We start from the raw sequence: 23,522 nt of genomic DNA, 5'->3' as shown, positions 1-23,522 counted from the left end.
AAACCAATGCTGAAATATTAATGCTCAATAAAATAGGATTGCGGCAAAACCATAGTCCCAATAGAGACTAACTACATGTATATGGGAACCCTTGTTGATCTAAAGGCAAGGACCGAGGACATGACAACCAGTGTAGTCTTAGTCCCTGTAGGGATGAAGTTAATTATTCCTGTTGAAATGCAATGGATGCCACTGTGTCCTATAGGTCACATTTCACATTTCAAAAGGGAAGCAGACCAGGATGCAAAGGTCAGCTGTCAGAAAGCCTTAATCTCCTCCGGACTAATAGTGGCCTTTTTTCAACATGACCGACAACAACTCGACTTGAACTGTATCTAGTTTGTGTGTTCAAACCGTGTACTGAATATGAAAATAGATGAGGTTCTATTTTGTAAATGATGTTCTTGTTTGGCTACTAAGCTGGTTGGTTGGTGTACACTGTCATCCCCAATAAATTGTGAAACTTTTTGTAAAAGAGGTTGGCTTTCAGAACAGTGGAAAGGAAATGTATGTTGTTTAAATGGCTTCTACTAATTCCCTAACATATAGAATTAGAGAAAGTTCTAGAGCAAGTTCTCCTATATCACATACTCAGGTACTAATATTTATGGTGGCTTAAAGGTCCAATGCAAATGTTTTTTTTATTTTTATCTCAATATCAAATAATTTTGGAGTAACAATTAAGTACCTTACTTTGTTTTCAGTTAAAATGGTCAAAAAGAAACAAAGATAGCTTCTTAGCAAAGAGCAATTGATCAAGCAAGAATTTTGCTAGGACTGTCTGGGAGTGGTCTAAGTGGGGAGGGGAATACTGAAAACTTACTGTTATTGGCAGAGAGGTTTGGAACTCTCTTTCATATTGGTCTATTAACTAATTTACTGCCTGGTGACGTCATCAGGCTGGCCAAAACTCCATCCTACTAAAACAGGCTTAAATTTCAGGCGGTCTTTTCAAACAGCTCTTACACTAAAAGGGCATAATCATTATTTATTTTCTTATTCATTAATTCACCATATTATACCAATCTCATAGTGTGGAAATATATATTAACACAGGTAAATCACGTTTTTGACTACACTGGACCTTTAAGATAACATGCTGTGGGGCCTTTTTGCATGTATGATATAGTTTCTAGTAGACTAAATATTAGTGTTACAATGAAATTATAAAATTAATTAATTATGGCACACAGAAAAACAAACACAATTTTGCACACAAAACGGAAACATGATATAAAATGTGAACTCTTTCATGGTTGATGAATGTCCAATCCTGCAAAATACTCAAGGAAAAACAATCATTCAGACAGAACAACAAAATATATTCTGTTTTAATTCACCCGTGACAGCTGAACTATTCTTCTTCAAAAAGACTATGTATTTGGGGAGTATAAATAACTAGCTCCCAAATATAGCATTGCATTTCAACTTCCTGCTTCGACTCCCTATCAACATATGCCCCTGCCTCTCGAGCTTCAGAAAAACCCATCCACAGATTAGAAAAGCCACAGACACACACACACACACACACACACACACACACACACACACACACACACACGGTCCTTGTCGCTCTGCACATCCGCACAAATGCGCCGGACATCTGTCCCCCCTTGTCAAATTAAAGTAACTGATTGGCGCTGCGGAGGGCAAACCCCAAAATAAAAATTGAAGAAGAGGGGGTAAAAAGTGAAACTGGAAAGCGAGGGCCCCTGCTGCACTCCACTCTACCGGTGAAATAATTAGCCCCCTGGTTGATATGGGGCTCATTCAATGAGTATTGGCAGTTTGAGACGCCAGCTGTGCTTCCTACCATGAGCTGCTGCATTGCGGCCGCATGAAAAGTACAACAAAACATTCTCCATAGAAGAAATGTGTGTGGGCTCTCTATGGTCACTCTGTTGATGTTATGCATTTTGGGGCGGTTTCCCGGACACAGATTAAGTTTAGTCCTGGATTTAAAAATATATTTTTTTCATTGTTTCTCCATTGACTGATTTTCAGACCAGGACTAGGATTAATCCGTGTCTAACATAACAAAACATTTTACCTCGTTTTGACTGTATCTGTTGCTTGAATTACTTACATAGCTTTGTAGAAAAAGTAGCTTCTAGCGTGTGCTGCAATCGCAACAATGACAGGTTATACACACTCCATTCTCTTTCGTCTACATAGCCAAAGAACCCACTGTGTAAAAACTGGTTGAATCAACATGGTTTCCACGTCATTTCAACAATATGATTGGATTTGCGAAAAGTAATCAACATTATGGAATTTTTGTCTTTTTTTTTCACCTAACTTTTACCCTAAATCCAATGACATGTTGAAATGTTTTGTTGATTTCACGTTGAATTCACGTTAGTTGACAACTCAACCAAATGTCAGTTAGACGTTGAAATGACGTCCGTGCCCGGTAGGGAAGAAGATCAAAAATGTTTCATTAAAAAGCTCCCCTGACACACACACACACACAACACACACACACACACACACACACACACACACACACACACACACACACACACACACACACACACACACACACACACACAGGAGAGGGGTTGTCTGTGGTGCAGATGGAACACCAGACTGGGGGCTCTAGGGAACAGCCTTGGAACACCACACAAGGGGCTCTAAAGAACAGCCTTGGGGGCAGCCATTGTTCCGCCCTGCACTGTAGTGAGAGTAGGGGTAGCAGCCACACCCCTGCCCACTACAGTGTACCAGCTGTATATCTAGAGCTCCCGCTGTGTTGGCCTATAGTGCAAGGCTCCACTCTGACAACCCCTGATAGGAAGCACCGTGTCATGCTGACAACCCCCTGCCTTCGAAGATGAATGCCGCCGGCAAAATGTTGGCCACTCCTAGTTTATATGGTCCAAACAAAGACTGTGTAAATAGTCTTGTTTAGTATTTGGGTCATTTCACGAATAGAGTGCCTTTTGTGTCACCCAGACATTATGTGTGTACATTTTGATAAAACACTCAATTTAACAGTTGAATCACATACATCTACACTTTAACTAAAGTAAACTAAAATCAAATAGTGTGTTTTTAATCAAATAAATTATTTGTTTTCTCTGAATGTCCCACGTCATGTTTGTCCAACATCTAGAAAAATTTTAACCCACTTCACCCCAGAATGTCACCATTGTCGTAAAGCCCCTATTTTGTTGCTTTGAGAAAGGAATTTTTGAAGATTATTATTTAATTAATGTGATGAGTGATGAATTTACATTTGTCCCTCAGGTTTAAAGTCAACCCTATAAAGTTAAAATATTGTTGTTAGGATTGCATTCAATTTCCCCTCCATGTCGCACCCAACAAGCTTCCATCCCCCTCTGTCACAAGGGGATTAAATCATCAACCCTGTCCCTTTTATAGTAATTTCTCTTAATTTAACTTCTTGAGATGGGAAAACATGTTAGTTATGAAGTTGAACATGTGCTCTTTATGACAGAATGTTAAAATGAGGACAAATACATAGCTATTTTTCACAAAATTACTATAGACGAACGACACTCGTAGAATGACCCGTGCATGAATATTGAATACGTAATATCATTTGAGCTTGATATCATGTTCTGGGATTTGTATTCCTACTTTTGAGGTATAATTTTGTTATTTGAATAATGTTACATTAGTTTATATATGGCAACACCTTCCCCATTAGATGAAAGTCAGACTAACCTGTTCAGATATCAGAAAATACTTTATTGACTTCTTAACACACGAGTCCACTAAGCTAATAACATCAACCTGTGACTCGTCACATGCCCCAGTGTGTGTCATGTATCTGTGGCTGATATGGGTGGAAGCTACAATAAATTCCTCACTGGCACCTCCTTGTGGAAATTAAACAAATAGCATCAAAAACATTTGAGCAAATCTTTCATGGACTATTGAGGCTACTGTCTTGTCTGAACTGAGCGCTGTGTGGCACAATGCGCTTTTCCTACAGCTTAGAAAAAGCATTCAACACCAGCTTTATACTTTGTTTACATAAAACTACATACGCAACATTCAGGGGCCTATAAGTCTGTGAAAAACCACACAAGATTGAATCCATGTTAATTGTATTGTTTCTTTTAAATTGCTTTTTATTTCACAACAACCAAAGCAGAAAAATATACATTAACATAAAAACTGAATCTGCTAAATTTAAGACAGAAAAACAAGATATGACATTTGAACAGACAACAAAAAAAAATCATACAATAAAAAGAGCAAGATAGACAAATAAGAAACAAAACCAGGAACTGTATTACTATTGGTTTAGCTAATGACCCAATGGAGTGCTGCATATGGGCTCTCTCTCTTATGCTTGGGAATTGAGAAAAGCTAGGAATGTGCACTCATGCCTCAGAGGAGAGAAACTACTTCTTACGTGGTCTAGGACAATAGCTGTAGGACAACAGGTCGAGGACAACAGGTCGAGGACAACAGGTCTAGGATAAATTTAGTCTCTACACCTTTCATTGTTAAGGTCTGGTGAGCGTCAGGGAATGCTGATCTTTGGTTAGTCAGAGGTTAGTTTCTGACAGGGGTGGAGGTTCCTTTGACAGTCTTCTTCATGTGATGGTAGTTGGGCAGGATCTTCATGAGGAAATCTAGCTGGAGCGTCTGAGGCTGGAACAAACATTTTTGTTAGAACAAATTAGAACATTTTAAATCAACTGTCAGAGATTACAATATTACAAGATAAAACAATTCCTAAGCATTTAAATATAAAATTAAAAACCTCTCCTCTGATGACAATATCAATGCAACCACTAGCATTGCAGAGAATATATATATACACATTTTAAAGGACAAAATATTTTCCTGGTGTTCTTTACCAGAATCACTTTCTGTACCTACACTGGCATAGTATTTAGAATAAGGTGATATATTGGGCTAGCATTCTCAGTGGTATGCTAGTATGGACATTGGCACATGGGGTAAACAGGTAGCCTAGCGGGTAAGAGCGTTGGGCCAGTAACCGAAAGGCCGCTGGTTTGAATCCCTGTGCCGACTTGGTAAATAAATAAAAAAATGTCACGGTCAATTAACCGTAAGTGCTACTGTAAGTCACTCTGGATAAATTACTGAAAATGTAATTGTCTAGTATTTTCCTTAGTGAAGAGCTAGGTGGAATTCATGGTAGGGACTAACCTGAGGCCTTTCTGTCTGCACACGTCTCATGCAGTTGGACCCATAGATGACTGTGTTCTCGGGAATGACCTCACACGTATTCACCTGGCAACAAGCGCCGACGATACAGCCACTGGTGAGAATGACGTTCTTCCCTAGGTCCGCTGAGACAGAGAGCGAGGGTTGTACGTCATCATACAGACAGCATCGAAAATGGCTTCCAAATGACAGCAGAAGGGTTCATTGTTATGTATAGGCACCATGTATTTTATAAGCATATCATACCTTTTGACTCGATGACATTGTTGTCACCAATTTTCAATGCTTGAGAGACTTGAGAAGTTGGTTGAGGGTTAAACATGAGAAGTTGGTTGAGGGTTAAACATGAGAAGTTGGTTGAGGGTTAAACATGAGAAGTTGGTTGAGGGTTAAACATGAGAAGTTGGTTGAGGGTTAAACATGAGAAGTTGGTTGAGGGTTAAACATGAGAAGTTGGTTGAGGGTTAAACATGAGAAGTTGGTTGAGGGTTAAACATGAGAAGTTGGTTGAGGGTTAAACATGAGAAGTTGGTTGAGGGTTAAACATGAGAAGTTGGTTGAGGTTTAGAAGTGATGAGTGTTAGACATTTTCTTTAACTGCTCCAAAAACAATTGGGAGATAACACAAAATAAACATGTCATTACAATACTTAGTTATTTTTCCTCTTGTATAAACATTAGTTAAACTAGCCTGTAGGCGATGTCCCTCATTAAAAAAGCAGTAACATCACATTCGTTTTCTTGAGCAAATGGTCCACAACAACCAGTCATTGTGACTACGTGCAGTAGAAGGATACCACAACCGACTTCAAACACATTGTTGATTCCAATCGTCATGGTCTTGGGTTCAACTCCTTCAGTGTCAGGCATAATATTTTCTGGATAACTAAAGATCGTAGAGGCAAAATGAAGAGAAACAAAAAGAGAAGTGTTAAAATTGACGCGGATGTATTGGATACACAGCTAACTGCAGTAGTGACCTACCTGTTAATGATGAGAGCCTGTTCCTCGATCAGGTTACCTTCTCCAATGATAATAGGGCCTGCCTCAGCTATAATACGTGCTTTGGGGTGGACCACTGTTCTTGGACCTGCCGGAAGAAATAGACGATTGATACATCTATAATGCTACACAGCTTGCTTATTTTGATTTGGAGGGAAATGGATAAAACACTAAACAATACTTGATGGCAAAAAATCTATATGGAGTATGAATAAAGTCTTACCAATGGTCACATCTCCTCTAATTTCACTCTCTACACACACAACTGCTCCAGCAGCAATGTTGGCACTGCAAGAGTTGGCAGAAAATACATGAAATTGTGATGGTAGCCAGCCATGGCTTGCCTGACTACTCAAACTGAATTTTTCCCGCTAGTCCATCGTTTGCTACATACTTCAGTCTGAGATTGCCATCGTTGAAGTCATTTGTGGTGATGTCAAAATGAGTGGTGTGTACAAAAAAGTAATCAGCGATTGGATCATCTCTAACCAATTGGAATATCAAAGCCAATTAGGATTTTTCAAAACGCCGCTTTACCCACGTGTTCTGCGATGGGACCCAGAAAACCCAATCAGACATCTAGAATGGATTTCCATTCTAGAAATCGTCTGGGAGGTACTCAGATCCAGAATCAATAGTGGAGTTAGCTTTGCATGGCATGGGTGGAAATTTCACTTAATGACCAACAGAATGGTCCAAAATGACCAAACTCCGCCCACCTGGGACACCGGGCCATGCAAAACGAACTCGACCATTGCGGAGAGAAACTAACGTTCGTGGGCGTAGCAAGGAGTTCGGGTAGCCAGGCAAAGTCATGGCATTATTACTCAGACGTATCTCCAAGATGGCAATGATCTAGCCTTCTTATTTGATGAGCTAACATTACTGTAGCTAGCAAAACAGCAATGGCTAGCAGCAGGCCAACTTAGCTAGCAAGCTAACATAACCATTTTATCATCAGGGGGCCTCATTTATAACCGTTGCATAAATGTCACACAAAATCTCTGCTTGATCCATTTCTGAAGATATTGAGATTTATAAACTTGGCAAACGTGATACATACGCATGTCTCCCGTTATAAAAATCAGACCTGTCGTAAAACTCTGCCTGGAAAACTCCCTCCATTCACCTTTTATGGTGACAATAATGCCCTTTACTTGTATAATTTTGAACTATTGGCATTATGCCACGGCATGCAAAAAGGACTAATTGTTGTTTAATATTTTGTTTATCAATAGATTATTGGGTTTATATGTCCTACTTTCGTATAGGCTCTGAGATTGAATAGGCAATGATGTCGCGCTCCTATCGCACAGCAATACTGTAGACTACCCATACAGTCAAATATTTTGCATAAACTACCAGTCTACTGTCTTGTAGAATGTTTTAATATTTAGCAGTAAATTATGGTGTATATGGAAAAGGACTGTGTTCATTTCTGAAGGAGAAAACAATGGAAAATGGTTGTGGACATGTCAGAAGAAGATTTGAATTCAACAATGTTCCATCAACTTTTCCCCCAACCTAAATATGATATGAAAAAAAAAAATGCAATTACAGTACTTACAGTAGCATACATAGGCCTGGGTAAAAGTTCAACGGTTAAATTAGACTGTAATGGCGGTATTATAAACCGCGCTGCCTATGATATCGCAAAACTTGAAATACATATACACTAAGCTATCTATTTACTAGCCTACTAGGTCCAATTAAACAAGAAATGCACATGTTTATTTGTTGTATAGGCTCCTTGGGGAATATGAACCCATCACAGCCAGGAAAGGTGAGCAATATATTCTGCAATAGAGCCCCACAGCGGTGTCATAATACCCATTAAACCTAGCAGTCAAACAGGGAAATGGTTCCAACCATTTTTCCACTATACATTTTTCCCATAGGGAAATAAGGGTTTTGTTTCGTGTAGGCTTACTGTGGTGTGACGTTTTGATAACCATGTAAATCTCTCTTGGACAAGGTGACTTTGGCTCTATTTAGTCTCAGATTCAAAATGGCTAATTAGCGTCATCTCTAGCTGGCACCTTTTCTAACAGTTATTGTGTAAATTTACAAGAAGGTTCACAGAATTGCCCATTTAAAGAAAGGTTGCCAAATTATTCATTACTACATTTAGCTAACATTAGATAGTTAATCCAGAGTTTTTCTTACCTTTGCCTCGGTTCGGCAGTCTCGTCCAGATCATCATTGCATTTGTAGTTCGTTATGATAGCCACATTAGCATTACATTTTTGGGTGGTAAATACAGGTGAATATATTGATAAAAGTCAACTTGTCCTTGAGAGATTTACATGGTTATAAAAACATCATGCCAAGGTAAGCATACAACGAAACACAGCCCTTACTTTAAGAATGTCTAAAATCCCCTATGGAAAAAAATGTATAGTGGAAAGACAATTGGAACCATGTCCCTGTTTGACCGCTAGGTTTTATGGGTATTATGACTCCTACTGTGGTACTCTATAGTTATGAAAATAAAATAAATAGGAAAAATATTCCTGTGTGTAATTATAAGATTACTGTCTATTTTAGATTCTAAAAATAAAACACTCTTAACACTAACGGCAAATGGCTGCATTCTTGTTAATATATTTTCAGTTTTTTTGTGACTAAGCTTTTCATCAAAATACTTATTTGCCAGTTTGCAATACAATATGCACATTTTGTAGGTATATTTTATATGTACGATTTATAAACGAGGATCCAGCTGACCGTCAGTTGTTAGCCATTAAAGATACGATACATTAAATCTGTGAGTTATGTTTGCTAAGCAACAAGCTAACAACACGTCGCTTAATAAGGCCAGAGACGTTATCTATCTCTGGTAAAACACACAACTGAATATATTCTATCATCTTTGATATTACTGAGGCACGGCACTGGTTAGCTAGCTAGCTGAATGGCTAACAACATTACTGGGTGTTGCCTCTTTGCTAGCTAGCATAGCCAGCCAGAAAACACATTGACATATTATAGTTAGTTCGCTAGCTGCATTGTAGTAACATTGTTCCAGAAAATGTGCTTATTAATATAACCTTGTGACTAAATTAGTACAAATATTACCTTTTCTGTGGCATCTGTTTAGTGTTGGGGTCCGCCATCCTGACAGAGAAGAAGATACTATCGACAGTTGATTATGATTCTTGGAGGGGAAAAAAACAGTCGTGGTTGATTGTTGATGTCTGGATACCGCAATTCTAACTCTCTACTGCACTCTGCTGTATTACTTTGGTGGTGCAATTCAGTCAGACCAAGATTTCTATTGATTTCAGCTTTATCAGAGAGGAATACCACAATATTTTGGCTTGTTTACTATAATCATCGAGTTTTTCGACTTGCTGCACTCCGCAGGACTTCAATTATCGGTCAGAAGGTAAAAAAATAACACTCTAACTAAAATATTCCATATTTATTCATTTATTTTATTTCACCTTTATTTAACCAGGTAGGCAAGTTGAGAACAAGTTCTCATTTACAATTGCGACCATATAAGAGAACCAATGATCTAGTCTAGGCCTACATCATCACCCAGTGATCAAAACACCAAGGACCAATACATTAACAGGGCACATGCCCAGGGAACCTGACCTCCAGGGGGCCCACATTGATTTTGTTAGTTAATTCTCACTCAGATATCAAATACAGTGCATTTGGGAAATATTCAGTACCCCTTGACTTTTTCCACATTGTGTTACATTATAGACTTATTCTAGAATGGATTAAATGAAATATTTTCCTCGTCAATCTACACACAATACCCCATAAAGACCAAGCAAAAACAGTTTATTTTTTAATTTTTTTGCAAATGTATTAAAAATAAAAAACAGAAATACCTTATTTACATAAGTATTTAGACCCTTTGCTATGAGATTAGAAATTGAGCTCAGGTGCATCCTGTTTCCATTGATCATCCTTGAGATGTTTCTACAACTTGTTTGGTCCACCTGTGGTAAATTCAATTGATTGGACATGATTTGGAAAGGCACACACCTGTCTATATAAAGTCCCACAGTTGACAGTACATGTCAGAGCAGAATAGCTGTCTATCTCCTTATTTCTCCCAGCTCAGTCATGTGGCTGTCACACTGAGGAATCTGAGAACGGAAGAAACAGTAAAATCATTTCTGCAGTTACAGTACATACTTTGACGTGATTTGTGTATCCAAACACAAGTGCTAAAGAGGGTCCATTCAATCTCAACTGTCTCATGCGAATGCTAGAAGAGTAGCGTCTCTGGCTATGTATGCAAGCTAATGTTAGAGAATTTAGCTTCCGTGGCCGTATCGCTACCAGTGTTCTCATTCTATCCTTATACCTCTGGGTTGGCTATACAAACCAGCGTGGATCTCAGGGGCCCTTAGGATAACTGTCAAGGTATACAGAAAAATCTGAATGATTAGTGTCTCTTAAAACCTCTTAAGGATCGGACCGTTTTTTTCAATGTTTACCTAAAATGACATACCCAAATCTAACTGCCTGTAGCTCAGGCCCTGAAGGAAGGATATGCATATTCTTGATACTATTTGAAAGGAAACACTTTGAAGTTTGTGGAAATGTGAAAGTAATGTAGGAGAATATAACACATTAGATCTGGTAGAAGAAAATACAAAGAAGAAAAAAGTGTTTTTTGTTCCATCATCTTTGAAATGCCAGAAAAAGACATTGCCATCGTTGAAGTCGTTTGTGGTGATGTCAAAATGAGTGGTGTGTACAAAAAAGTAATCAGCGATTCGATCATCTCTAACCAATTGGAATATCAAAGCCAATTAGGATTTTTACAAAACGCCGCTTTACCCACGTGTTCTGCGATGGGACCCAGAAAACCCAATTCCAGCTTAGGCATAATTTAGATTTTGGCTACTAGTTGGCAGCAGTGTATGTGCAAAGTTTTAGACTGATCCAATGAGCCATTGCATTTATGTTTAAAATGTTGTATCAAGTCTGCCTAATTGGTTTATTAATACATTTTCAAGTTCATAACTGTGGACTCTGTAAATTGGACAGTGCAGTTAGGTTAACAAGAATTGAAGCTTTCTGCCCATATCAGATATGTCTATGTGCTGGGAGATGTTCTTGTTACATACACCCTCATGCTAATCACATTAGTGCACGTTAGCTCAACTGTCCCGTGGGGGAGGGGGGCACCGATCCCGTAGAGGTTAATTAATGTGAAGTGTCTTTAGCTTTCTTTTTCAACATGTAATATTTGACTACTTCATCCTCTCCTTCTCTAGCCTTGTCCACGTGTTTCTTTCTCTCCTTAATAATTGTATCCCTCACTCCTTCCAGCTCTCTCTTGATGATCTCCCTCTTCCATCTCATCTCCTTGATAACCCTCACCATGAAGAAGAAGAATACTTTATTGATCTTATAGGCCACAACAATACGTCTTACGCTTTTTAAATCACTTCCTGACACACAAAAACACACAGATTTTTTTCCAGTTGCTGGTCTACTCCAGACTAGATCTTTCCAGTTGGTCATAGGATTCAAACTGAACTTCACATGATGATCTCCATCTTCCACCTTTTCTTATAATCTTCCCTCCCTCACCCTCTTCACCTCCTCCTACCTTAACTTACTCGACTCTTCCTTCTCTCCACCATCTTCTTAACACTCTTTCATCTTCTCCTTAGCACTCAGCATTAAATGACTTACTTCACACAGAGACACAGGTTGTACATATTATTTTCACATGTTGTTCTTCCAGGGGTGGCCAATCTTGTATGCGTAAGGCTGGTGTGGTTACAAGCTCTTGTTCGAACCAATCAGCAACACGCCTGATTCATCTACTAATCTTGATTAGAAACACTGAAACTGGGTGCTGTGGAGAAACCGACTGCACGCGCGGGAACGCGCACACAGCCCAGGGTTGGCAAAGCGCGCGCCGAGCAATTTTCGTTATGGACAGATTTTTTACGCACACTCGTGTCACGCAAGCACCTGTCTTTCTTGAGATGGTAGGCTACGGAGTGCGGATAGATAAGCTACCATGCAAGTGGACTATGCATTTTTTTGTTGGAAATCTTCCTATGATGAACAGGAGTTTAGGGTGGATTTGCGTAGCCTACTGAAAAAAATGCTCCGGTGGGCCTCTCAACTCCACAATCTTTGGATGAGAAGATGTCCAGAATCTGATAGATTTACCAGATAGGTATGACAGCAAGTACAATTCTGGGATAATTTTTAAAAAAATATGCGCCTTTGAGTTTTTTCTTTCGAGGCATCTAACGTTATATTGATAATGCAAGCAAGCATGCTTTTATATCTGTTTTATATCTGTTTTATATCTGAGTTATTTATTAGGCTACATTGAGTGGAAACATTCTCATGAATTTTCAAGAGTCATTCGGTTTTCCTTTTTCATCAGTGTGGTAATATGCTAACCCAATGAGACTGAAGTGCAACTGGCCCCAAGATATAGGTCTGAGTTCTGCGCAATGAACTAACCATTCAAGTTGTCCAAAACGCTTTATTTACGTTTTGCAAAGATATGGATGAGTCAACGTCATTGGATATCGAGGCCCTGAAGGTAAGATATGTCAAAGTAAATGCGAATTAATAGCTTTACTTTTAATTCATACCTGTTGTCTGATCTTGAAGAATTCACTTTCAAAATAGAAATGCCATTCATCAGCACATTCAACCTGGCAATACATGAGCACGTTTACAAAACGACTTCATCCCATAAATCTTGTTTTTAGCATACTCAAAGTTTTTGCAAGTTACATGTTCACTGATAATATAGGCTTAGAGTACACATATTAAAGCTATCTATCTATGATACGTCTGTTGTTATTCTATGCACTGGCACATATGCAACAGGCAAGTGAGAACATTCATTGGAGAGATACACTTGCATCTGCCATGTCTTTGATCTCACGGCTTAGCAGTGAACATAATAGCCTATTCCCAGTTCGCCAGTTCGCCAAGACAACCTTCGCAAAAGGTGGTCAATTTAATTGATGATATTATGATTCTTGAAGAATATTGGTTTTGGTTTGTGCAACTCTTACCCAATTATGAATGATATTCCAAACTATATGGTTGTAGTTCTTCTAATGTTTAAAGGGGAATGGAAACACTAACCAGCTAACACAGTGGATCTGGGTTGATTCTGGCTGAGAGTCGGGGCACTCGGCTGAGAGTCAGACTCGGCTGACGTCATGTGGCCTGAGTCTGGGCTGCCCTCGGCAGTATTACTTATGGCTAGGATGCAGGGGATTGAGCTCGGGCCGATTCCGGTGTGAGTTATCTGGCCCAAATATATTACTTGGGGCTCTGGTCAATTCCGGTGTGAGTTATCTGGCCCAAATATATTACTTGGGGCTCTGGTCAATTCCGGTGTGAGTTATCTGGCCCAAATATATTACTTGGGGCTCTGGTCAATTCCGGTGTGAGTTATCTGGCCCAAATATATTACTTGGGGCTCTGGTCAATTCCGGTGTGAGTTATCTGGCCCAAATATATTACTTGGGGCTCTGGTCAATTCCGGTGTGAGTTATCTGGCCCAAATATATTACTTGGGGCTCTGGTCAATTCCGGTGTGAGTTATCTGGCCCAAATATATTACTTGGGGCTCTGGTCAATTCCGGTGTGAGTTATCTGGCCCAAATATATTACTTGGGGCTCTGGTCAATTCCGGTGTGAGTTATCTGGCCCAAATATATTACTTGGGGCTCTGGTCAATTCCGGTGTGAGTTATCTGGCCCAAATATATGACTTGGGGCTCGGGCCGGTTGGGACTACTCTCTGGCAGATGATTACACGGGCTGCTTTATATAATCAACATTTCATTATTTATTACAAAAAATAGTGTCTTAATACAAAAATCAACACTTTTTTCCCCCAAAACAACTTCCTAATGAAGATGGAAGAAAAACGAACAAAAAATGTAGTCTACCTTATTTTGTATTTATTAAACATCTGAAATCAGAATAATTATACCTTTTACTGTGAATGAGTTCTACGGACACTTTCTTATCTAGATATAGTATATTAATCACATATCTGCACCAAAACATAGTAGAAATGGCATTGTGTCTTACAATGTACACACAATAACTCATAATGACGAAGCGAAAACAGGTTATTAGAAATGTTTGCAAATGTATCAACAAAAAAAACAACAGAAATACCTTATTTACATAAGTATTCAGACCCTTTGTTTCCATTGATCATCCTTGAGATGTTTCTACAACTTGATTGGAATTCACCTGTGGTAAGTTCAATTGATTGGACATGATTTGGAAAAGCACACACCTGTCTATATAAGGTCTCACAGCTGACAGTGCATGTCAGAGCAAAAACCAAGCCATGAGGTCAAAGGAATTGTCCATAGAGCTCCAGGACAGGATTGTGTTGAGGCACAGATCTGGGGAAGGCTACCAAAAAATGTCTGCAGCATTGAAGGTCCCCAAGAACACAGTGGCCTCCATCATTCTCCCGAGTGACGCAACGCTCTAAGGCACTGCATCTCAGTGCTAGAGGCGCCACTACAAACACCTTGATTTGAATTCAGGCTTTATCATAACCGGCCATGATTGAGAGTCCCATAGCGCGGCGCACAATTGCCCCTGCGTCGTCCCGGTTTGGCCAGGGTAGGCCATCATTGTAAATAAGTATTTGTTCTTAACTGACTTGCCTAGTTTAAATAAAGGTTACATTAAACATTTTTAAATACATCTTAAATGGAAGAAGTTTGGAACCACCAAGACTCTTCCTGGAGCTGGCAGAACTGAGCAATTTGGGAAGAATGGCCTTGATCAGGGAGGTGACCAAGAACCCGATGGTCTCTCTGACAGCGCTCTAGAGTTCCTCTGTGGAGATGGGAGAACCTTCCAGAAGGACAACCATCTCTGCAACATTCCACCAATCAGGCCTTCATGGTAGAGTGGCCAGACGGAAGCCACTCCTCAGTAAAAGGCACATGACAGCCTGCTTGGAGTTTGCCTTAAAGGCACCTAAAGACTCTCAGACCATGAGAAACAAGATTCTCTGGTCAGATGAAACCAAGATTGAACTCTTTGGCCAGAATGCTAAGCATCACTTCTGGAGGAAACCTGACACCATCCCTACGGTGAAGCATGGTGGTGGGATCATCATGCTGTGGGGATGTTTTTCAGCGGCAGGGCCTGGGAGACTAGTCAGGATCGAGAGAAAGATGAACTGGTCAAAGTACAGAGAGATCCTTGATGAAAAATTGCTCAGGACCTCAGACTCGGTGAAGGTTCACCTTCCAGTAGGACAACGACCCTAAGCATTACATTTCCATTTACATTTTAGTCATTTAGCAGACGCTCTTATCCAGAGCGACTTACAGTAGTGAATGCATACATTTCATACAATTAAGCACACAGCCAAGACAGCCAAGACAACGCAGGAGTGGCTTCGGGACAAGTCTCAATGTCCTTGATTGGCCCAGCCAGAGCCCAGACTTGAACCCGATCGAACATCTCTGGAGAGACCTGAAAATAGCTGTGCAGCAGCGCTCCCCATCCAACCTGACAGAGCTTGAGAGGATCTGCAGAGAAGAATGGGAGAAACTCTCCAAATACAGGTGTGCCAAGCTTGTAGCGTCATGCCCAAGAAGACTCAAGGCTGTAATCGTTGCCAATGGTGCTTCAACAAAGTACTGAGTAAAGGGTCTGAATACTTACGTAAATGTAATATTTCCTTTTTTTATAAATTAACAAAAAATTCTCAAATACTGTTTTTGCTTTATCATTATGGGGTATTGTGTGTATAACTATTTAATACATTTTAGAATAAGTCTGTAACCTACCAATGATTTTTTATTTGTAAATCTATTTTTTGGAACTCGGTTGGGGTCTCAACTTACTGTTGACAGTAAGAATAGTAGAATAAACCAGGTGCAATTTCGAAATGTGTTTGTGCAGCAGTGTCACGTTCGTCGTAATGAGCGGACCAAGGCGCAGCGTGAGTATAGTTCCACATCATTTTAATATCCGTGAAACAAACAAAACAATAAAGAAACAACGAAACATGAAGTCATGACGTGCACACAGGCAACTAAACACAAACAATATCCCACAAAACACAGGTAGGGAAATGGCTACCTAAATATGATCCCCAATCAGAGGCAACGATAAGCAGCTGCCTCTAATTGGGAACCATATTAGCACCAACATAGAAATAGACATACTAGAACACCCCCTAGTCACGCCCTGACCTACTACACCAAGGGCGTGACAAGCAGTCACCGACAGTCAGTCATGAATGTGCAGCACAGTTTATAACATAAATGTGCAGCACAGTTTATAACATTAATGTGCAGCACAGTTTATAACATTAATGTGCAGCACAGTTTATAACATTAATGTGCAGCACAGTTTATAACATTAATGTGCAGCACAGTTTATAATATGAATATGCACCACCAATTTTTTTATTTATTAGTCTTTAAACTACTACTAACAATCACCCATATTAGAAAAATATTGAATTTCTAACTTTACATTTCCCTAGTGTAGGCTACTTATCGTAATGAACGATATCAGCAAAATGCCTGCGATAAGTGTTCGGTATGGTTGGTGTCTATAATTTTTGGGTTGTCATCCCAATTCTAATAATGAATCTCGAAGAAACACACAAGTCATTAATTGGTTATTAATTAATTGGTTACTGTTTTACCATGTACTTTCTAAGTAAATAACTAGCAATTTCTGTACCGTAACATGAAGTGCTTGCGATCTGTTTTCTTTGCCCCAGGTCCCGGAGGACCGCTGTGGATGCAGGCATTTGTTCCAAACCAGCACTAGCACATCAGATTTGTGTTTTGGCACTAGATGGGAGCAAAAGCTTGCACACTATCTGGTAATCCATGACCAGGAGTGAAGACCTAGGGCAATAGAGTAAATATTACAAATTATTTAAAAACTTTTTACCAATCCTGTGGTTCATAGACAGCCTACCCACAGTAACTGCACAGTTACTGGAGATATATAGCCTTTTTTCCGGACAATTTCCTGTCTGGAATTACAATGTAATTGTGACACTTCCTCTCTGATCGTTTGATAAATGCAAATGTGTCCTCCATGGGGCGACATCCTAAATGGAGCTCTCTGAGGATTTGCAGGGGATTAGCATGGAAAGCCAGTGTACTGTGGATGAGAGTCTGACTGTTTACATCAGCACTTTGTCGTTTCTTTCGATTTTCACTTCCGTAAAGCCTGAGAGGGAAACAAATTCATCTCCTAACCTCCTCAACAACATCTACGCTGGCTGTCTGTGTGCTGTTGTCACCAAATTCCACAAAGTTCCTAATTAAAGCACCTATTATTAAAACAGGTAAAGGGAAGAAGTTGTGGGCTTTACATCATCAGTCTATCATGAAGTGTCAATTTGAATCTGAAAATAATTAAGCAAATGAAAAACTAACACTTTATTTGAGCTGTTGATCATAACACTGTTATAACAAGTGACGTGTTATAAAAACTTGTACAGAACAGAGAAACCAACTTCTCACAGCCTTTTCAGGATGAACCTTTTGAACAACAAAGACCTTTCCTAGCACAAGCAGTGAACTTATTGGAGTGCCTTCATCTCTTAAAAAAAACAAGCTAGTAAAAGTGCACAGCCGTCTGTAAACAGGAAATGGACAGCCATCTGTAGACAGGAATTGGACAGCCGTCTGTAAACAGGAAATGGACAGCCATCTGTAGACAGGAAATGGATAGCCATCTGTAGACAGGAAAAGGACAGCCGCCTGTAGAAAGGAAAAGGACAACCGTCTGTAGACAGGAAATGGACAGCCACCTGTAAACAGGAAAAGGAAAGCCGTCTGTAGACAGGAAATGGACAGCCGTCTGTAAACAGGAAAAGGACAGCCGCCTGTAAACAGTAAAAAGGACAGCCGCCTGTAGAAAGGAAAAGGACAACCGTCTGTAGACAGGAAATGGACAGCCACCTGTAAACAGGAAAAGGAAAGCCGTCTGTAAACAGTAAAAGGACAGCCATCTGTAGAAAGGGAAAGGACTGCCGCCTGTAGACAGGAAAAGGAAAGCCGTCTGTAGAAAGGGAAAGGACTGCCGCCTGTAGACAGGAAAAGGACAGCCGCCTGTAGAAAGGAAAAGGACTGCCACCTGTAAACAGGAAAAGGAAAGCCGTCTGTAAACAGTAAAAGGACAGCCGCCTGTAGAAAGGAAAAGGACAGCCGCCTGTAGAAAGGGAAAGGACAACCGTCTGTAAACAGTAAAAGGACAGCCATCTGTAGAAAGGGAAAGGACTGCCGCCTGAAGACAGGAAAAGGGCACAGAGAACAAAATGTCACAGTTCAAAGCGGCAATATCTCACTTTATTGTCTATTTCGACTGTAATGGAGCCAACAAAATTGAACTTCACATTACGAGAGTTTGGGACTATAAGGTTCTATCTGCATTTTTGTAAATATTGAGTTACTGACGTACCCTTGTTCTGTTCAATGTTCTCTACCTATATAGTACTCTGAATTGACCAATTCATGTTGTTAAATTAAAAAGAACACAAGATTAAAATCACTGACGCCATTCAAACCAATGAGGGTTTGGAACTTTAAAGCCAATTATCTCAGAATCCTCTTCTTGCAGATAGAACTTTATAAAGGCAAACTCTGGATTAGTCAATCCACTATTGAGAACAGCTGGATTAGTCAATCCACTATTGAGAACAGCTGAATTAGTCAATCCACTATTGAGAACAGCTGGATTAGTCAATCCACTATTGAGAACAGCTGGATTAGTCAATCCACTATTGAGAACAGCTGGATTAGTCAATCCACTATTGAGAACAGCTGGATTAGTCAATCCACTATTGAGAACAGCTGGATTAGTCAATCCACTATTGAGAACAGCTGGATTAGTCAATCCACTATTGAGAACAGCTGGATTAGTCAATCCACTATTGAGAACAATGCTGTCCTGACTTCATACAGGGAACAATGCTGTCCTGACTACATAATATGGGGAACGATGCTGTCCTGACTTCATACAGGGAACGATGCTGTCCTGACTTCATACAGGGAACAATGCTGTCCTGACTACATAATATGGGGAACAATGCTGTCTTGACTTCATACGAGGAACGATTTGTGCAAATCTTCATCCTCACAGTTCCGTAAAGGGTTGTCTCGAAACAAACCACTTGTGCCAGTAGTAGAAAATAGGTGCTATTGGCTTGTACTCCATGGGTCATGTTCTACATGTCAACAGATTGATAAAGCACTACCACTGCCTGCTGTGCTCTATTCCATTTGCTCTGTGAATGCCCGAGCTTTAGCATGCATGACGGGCTAGGGTAATGTATGCATTCAACTCTGCAAAGAAATTGCAGCATCTAGTTAACAGCGTTTTGGGGACAGTGGGTTGCCATAGAAATTAGAGGGGCAGAAGAGTCATTTCCCCTAGCAACAGAGGATTCAAAATAGACTATGGAGTTGTCCTGCTGTGATACGTCGGATTAAAGAGAGAACTTTACAGTATATCTAAAAAAAAAAAAAATGTAAACTGTTTACGTACCCCTGAGGGCCTTTAAATTCCACTACTGTTAAAGGATTTTATTCTGCTAGTATCTAAATATTTTGAACCAGCCAAAGATATTCCCCTAAAAAACAGAATGTGCGGTTTTTATCCTCTACCAATGCATAAACTATTTATGATAATGAACAAGCAAGACTAAGTTTAATTTTTGTTTTATACATTTATTTTGATGGATAAATGTTTTGAGAGCAAAATACTATACATTACAGCGTCATATATATCTAATCATCGAAGGTGTTTAGTGTGACTCAAAAGGCCTGTCCCTCTAGTTCTCGGGTGCACTCGCATTCATCTCTTGTAGTTATCTTCCGTGAAGTGTATCAGTGGCATAATTAGACTCACTGACCTTTCTAGTCCAATGATATGGTTCATTTGTATTCCCTGCAAAGTCCCAACTTCCATTGGTGAGACATTTGCCCCCCCACTGCTAGACAGACAACATGACCCAAACTGTCATTGTGAAGAGGAACCAGCTAAGGTTAAAAGACTGGATTAATCTAGACCAGTGTTTCCAAACTGTTTTTGAAAGAAAAGCAAAAAAAATTTGTCCATTAAAATAACATCAAATTGATCAGAAATACAGTGTAGACATTGTTAATGTTGTAAATGACTATTGTAGCTGGAAACGGCAGATTTTTTATGGAATATCTACATAGGTGTACAGAGGCCCAATATCAGCAACCATCACTCCTGTGTTCCAATGGCACGTTGTGTTAGCTAATCCAAGTTAATCATTTTAAAAGACTAATTGATCATTAGAAAACACTTTTGCAATTATGTTAGCACAGCTGAAAAATGTTGTTCTGATTAAAGAAGCAATGACACTGGCCTTCTTTAGACTAGTTTAGTATCTGGAGCATCAGCATTTGTGGGTTTGATTACAGGCTCAAAATGGCCAGAAACAAAGTCCTTTCTTCTGAAACTCGTCAGTCTATTCTTGTTCTGAGAAATGAAGGCTATTTTATGCAAGAACTTTTCAAGAAACTGAATATCTCGTACAACGCTGTGTACTACTCACTTCATAGAACAGCGCAAACTGCCTCTAACCAGAATAGAAAGAGGAGTGGGAGGCCCTGGTGCACAACTGAGCAAGAGGACAAGTACATTAGAATGTCTAGTTTGAGAAACAGACGCCTCACAAGTCCTCAACTGGCAGCTTCATTAAATAGTACACGCAAAACACCAGTCTCAATGTCAACAGTGAAGAGCCGACTCCGGGATGCTGGCCTTCTAGGCAGAGTTGCAAAGTAAAAAAAATATATCTCATACTGGCAAATAAAAAATAAAAGATTAAGTTGGGCAAAAGAGCACAGACATTGGACAGAGGAAGATTGGAAAAAAGTGTTATAGACAGACTAATCTAATTTTGAGGTGTTCGGATCACAAAGAAGAACATTCGTGAGACGCAGAAAAAAAATGAAAACATGCTGGAGGATTGCTTTGGTGGTGGTAAAGTGGGATATCTTGACGAAGGAAGGTGTCACGTTGGTATGAATGATTCGGGAGACAGGCGCAGGAATGCGTAATAGGTTTTTTTATTACACCCAAATTACGGCGTGCTGTGTAAAGGCACGGAGACAAAGACCAAACAAACACTATACAAAACGCAGGGTAGAAACCCAGACAAAAGAGCGAGGAGTACCTCGACTAAATAACGCAAGCGCACAATGATTAACACATGGGACGAGATCCGTAATCATCTGTGTAATCCACAATGGCACTAATGCCAAAACACACAGCACAGGTATTCACACGCACCAACGGACATTGTAACAATAATCAACAACCCAATGGTGAAACAAAGGGCACATTTATACAAATACAATCAGTGGGAATGGGGACCAGGTGTGCGGAGGGATCCGTGACAGAAGGCTATCACTCCATTTTGCAACGCCATGCCATACCCTGTGGACGGCGCTTAATTAAGGCAATTTCCTCCTACAACAGGACAATGACCCAAAGCACAGCTCCAAACTATGTAATGACTATTTAGGGAAGAAGCAGTCAACTGGTATTCTGTGTATAATGGAGTGGCCAGCACAGTCACCGGATCTCAACCCTATTGAGCTGTTGTGGGAGCAGCTTGACCGGCTGGTACGTAAGAAGTGCCCATCAAGCCAATCCAATTTGTGGGAGGTGCTTCAGGAATCATGGGGTGAAATCTCTTCAGGTTACCTCAACAAATTGACAACTAGAATGTCAAAGGTCTGCAAGGCTGTAATTGCTGCAAATGGAGGATTCTTTGACGAAAGCAAAGTTTGAAGGACACAATTATTATTTCAATTAAAAATCATTATTTATAACCTTGTCAACATCTTGACTATATTTCCGATTCATTTTGCAACTCATTTCATGTATGTTTTCATGGAAAACAAGGACATTTCTAAGTGACCCCCAAACTTTTGAACGGTAGTGTATGTAGTAATATAAATGTATTAAAAAAACTCTGCAATCCACATTCAAAAATAAAACGTTTAGCATGGCACCTAATACTCAGATGCCCCTCTCTCTCTCTGGTTGTGTTCCAGATGAATGAGGAACAGTACGTACTGGAGGCCCAGTCGGGCCATCTTCAGCAGCCCAGGTGCGACGCCGTCTACCCCGTGGGACTCTATGGGTGGAGGAAGAGGTTCCTCTACTTTTTCCTCTCGCTGTTGCTGGTCATAATGATAGTCAACCTGGCCTTAACTGTGTGGATAGTAAAGGTCATGAATTTCACTGTGGTGGGTAGCCTACCGTATAATGTTTTACAGTAGCTTACTGTATAATGTTTTACAATGACTATTGTATTTTGTTTTATAGTAGGCTACTGTATATTGTTTTACAGTAACCTACTGTATATTGTTTTACAGTAGCCTATTATATAATATTTTACAGTAGCCTATTGTATAATGTTTTACAGTAGCCTACTGTATATTGTTATACAGTAGCCTATTATATAATATTTTACAGTAGCCTATTGTATAATGTTTTACAGTAGCCTATTGTATAATGTTTTACAGTAGCCTATTGTATAATGCTTTAGAGTAGCCTACTGTATATTTTGAACCAGTTTGCACAGGCCTGCTCATACTCTAATATACTAATGGGGGATTTGTCCACTAAAATAGATTTGGATGGTGCTACATGGATGAGGTGAATGAATGTAAATTAAAAGAGACAGATGGATAGATTTGATTGAATTATTGATTTAACATTACACTTGACATAGCAAGTGTATGTTCTGTGTTAAGATATACTTGATTCATAAGTACATTAGAAGTTTTGCATGATTACACACATACGTATATAATTAAGATTAAAACAATGGCTGAATTGGCTCAGGTGAAAATAATATTGCTGCAAAGAATATCGCTGCAAAGAATATCGCTGCAAAGCCACAAAACGGAAATTAGTTCCTAATCACCTTCAGGTATAGCTGTATAGTGCAGAATTTTGAAAGCGATTCAGGGCTAATGTATGCAATCCACCATTTTGTCAACAAACCCCTGAAGACAGCATCGTACTGTGACGGATTAGTCACCCGGACCGTCTTTATCACTTCTCCACTCCTTGGCAATTTATGTCATTTACTCAAGTGTTTCCTTTATTTCGGCAGTTACCTACAGTGCCCCTTGACTTTTTCCACATTTTGTTAAGTTACAGCCTTATTCTAAAATGTATTGAATTATTTTGTCCCTCATCAATCTACACACAATACCCCATAATGACATAGCAAAAACGTTTATTTATTTTTATTTTTGATAATTTATAAAAAAATAAAAATGAAATATCACATTTACATTAGTATTTAGACTC

General features: G+C 39.6%; 2 protein-coding genes across 3 annotated transcripts in view; one reads left to right on the top strand and one right to left on the bottom strand.

Moving 5' to 3' along the window:
- Nucleotides 1–4,070: 4,070 nt before the first annotated feature.
- On the bottom strand, nucleotides 4,071–9,347 carry LOC115198068 (dynactin subunit 6). The gene is made up of 7 exons (XM_029759739.1): nucleotides 9,253–9,347; nucleotides 6,398–6,462; nucleotides 6,157–6,262; nucleotides 5,970–6,058; nucleotides 5,419–5,466; nucleotides 5,155–5,297; nucleotides 4,071–4,629 (listed from the first exon to the last, which is right to left on the bottom strand). The coding sequence occupies exons 1-7, from the start codon at nucleotides 9,288–9,290 to the stop codon at nucleotides 4,531–4,533; spliced, it is 588 nt and encodes a 195-aa protein (XP_029615599.1). The 5' UTR covers nucleotides 9,291–9,347; the 3' UTR covers nucleotides 4,071–4,530.
- Nucleotides 9,348–12,260: 2,913 nt separating this feature from the next.
- Nucleotides 12,261–23,522, top strand: part of LOC115198065 (zeta-sarcoglycan) — a 47,532-nt gene continuing 36,270 nt past the window's right edge. Inside the window, exons 1-3 of one of the 2 annotated variants that reach the window (XM_029759737.1) lie at nucleotides 12,261–12,343; nucleotides 12,560–12,721; nucleotides 22,253–22,447. In XM_029759737.1, the coding sequence (XP_029615597.1) occupies nucleotides 12,683–12,721; nucleotides 22,253–22,447 (234 nt within the window). In that variant the 5' untranslated portion in view covers nucleotides 12,261–12,343; nucleotides 12,560–12,682. Of the gene's footprint in view, nucleotides 12,344–12,504; nucleotides 12,722–22,252; nucleotides 22,448–23,522 lie in introns of those variants that run through there. The other variant, XM_029759738.1, reaches the window with a different exon arrangement.

The sequence above is a fragment of the Salmo trutta genome, chromosome 8, assembly GCF_901001165.1.
Source record: "Salmo trutta chromosome 8, fSalTru1.1, whole genome shotgun sequence".
In the NCBI taxonomy this organism is placed as follows: domain Eukaryota; kingdom Metazoa; phylum Chordata; class Actinopteri; order Salmoniformes; family Salmonidae; genus Salmo; species Salmo trutta.
The sequence above is the reverse complement of the archived record's forward strand: the minus strand, read 5'-3'. Positions and strand labels throughout refer to the sequence as shown.

Coding starts and splice junctions, on each gene's coding strand:
- LOC115198068 (XM_029759739.1), bottom strand. CDS start 9,290: ATGGCGGACCCCAACACTAAACAGATGCCACAGAAAAG. Junction 5,467..5,969: donor TGTGTTTGAAGTCGGTTGTG/GTATCCTTCTAC, acceptor CAACTTCTCAAG/TCTCTCAAGCATTGAAAATT. Junction 4,630..5,154: donor TGCAGACAGAAAGGCCTCAG/GTTAGTCCCTAC, acceptor TGTTTGTTCCAG/CCTCAGACGCTCCAGCTAGA.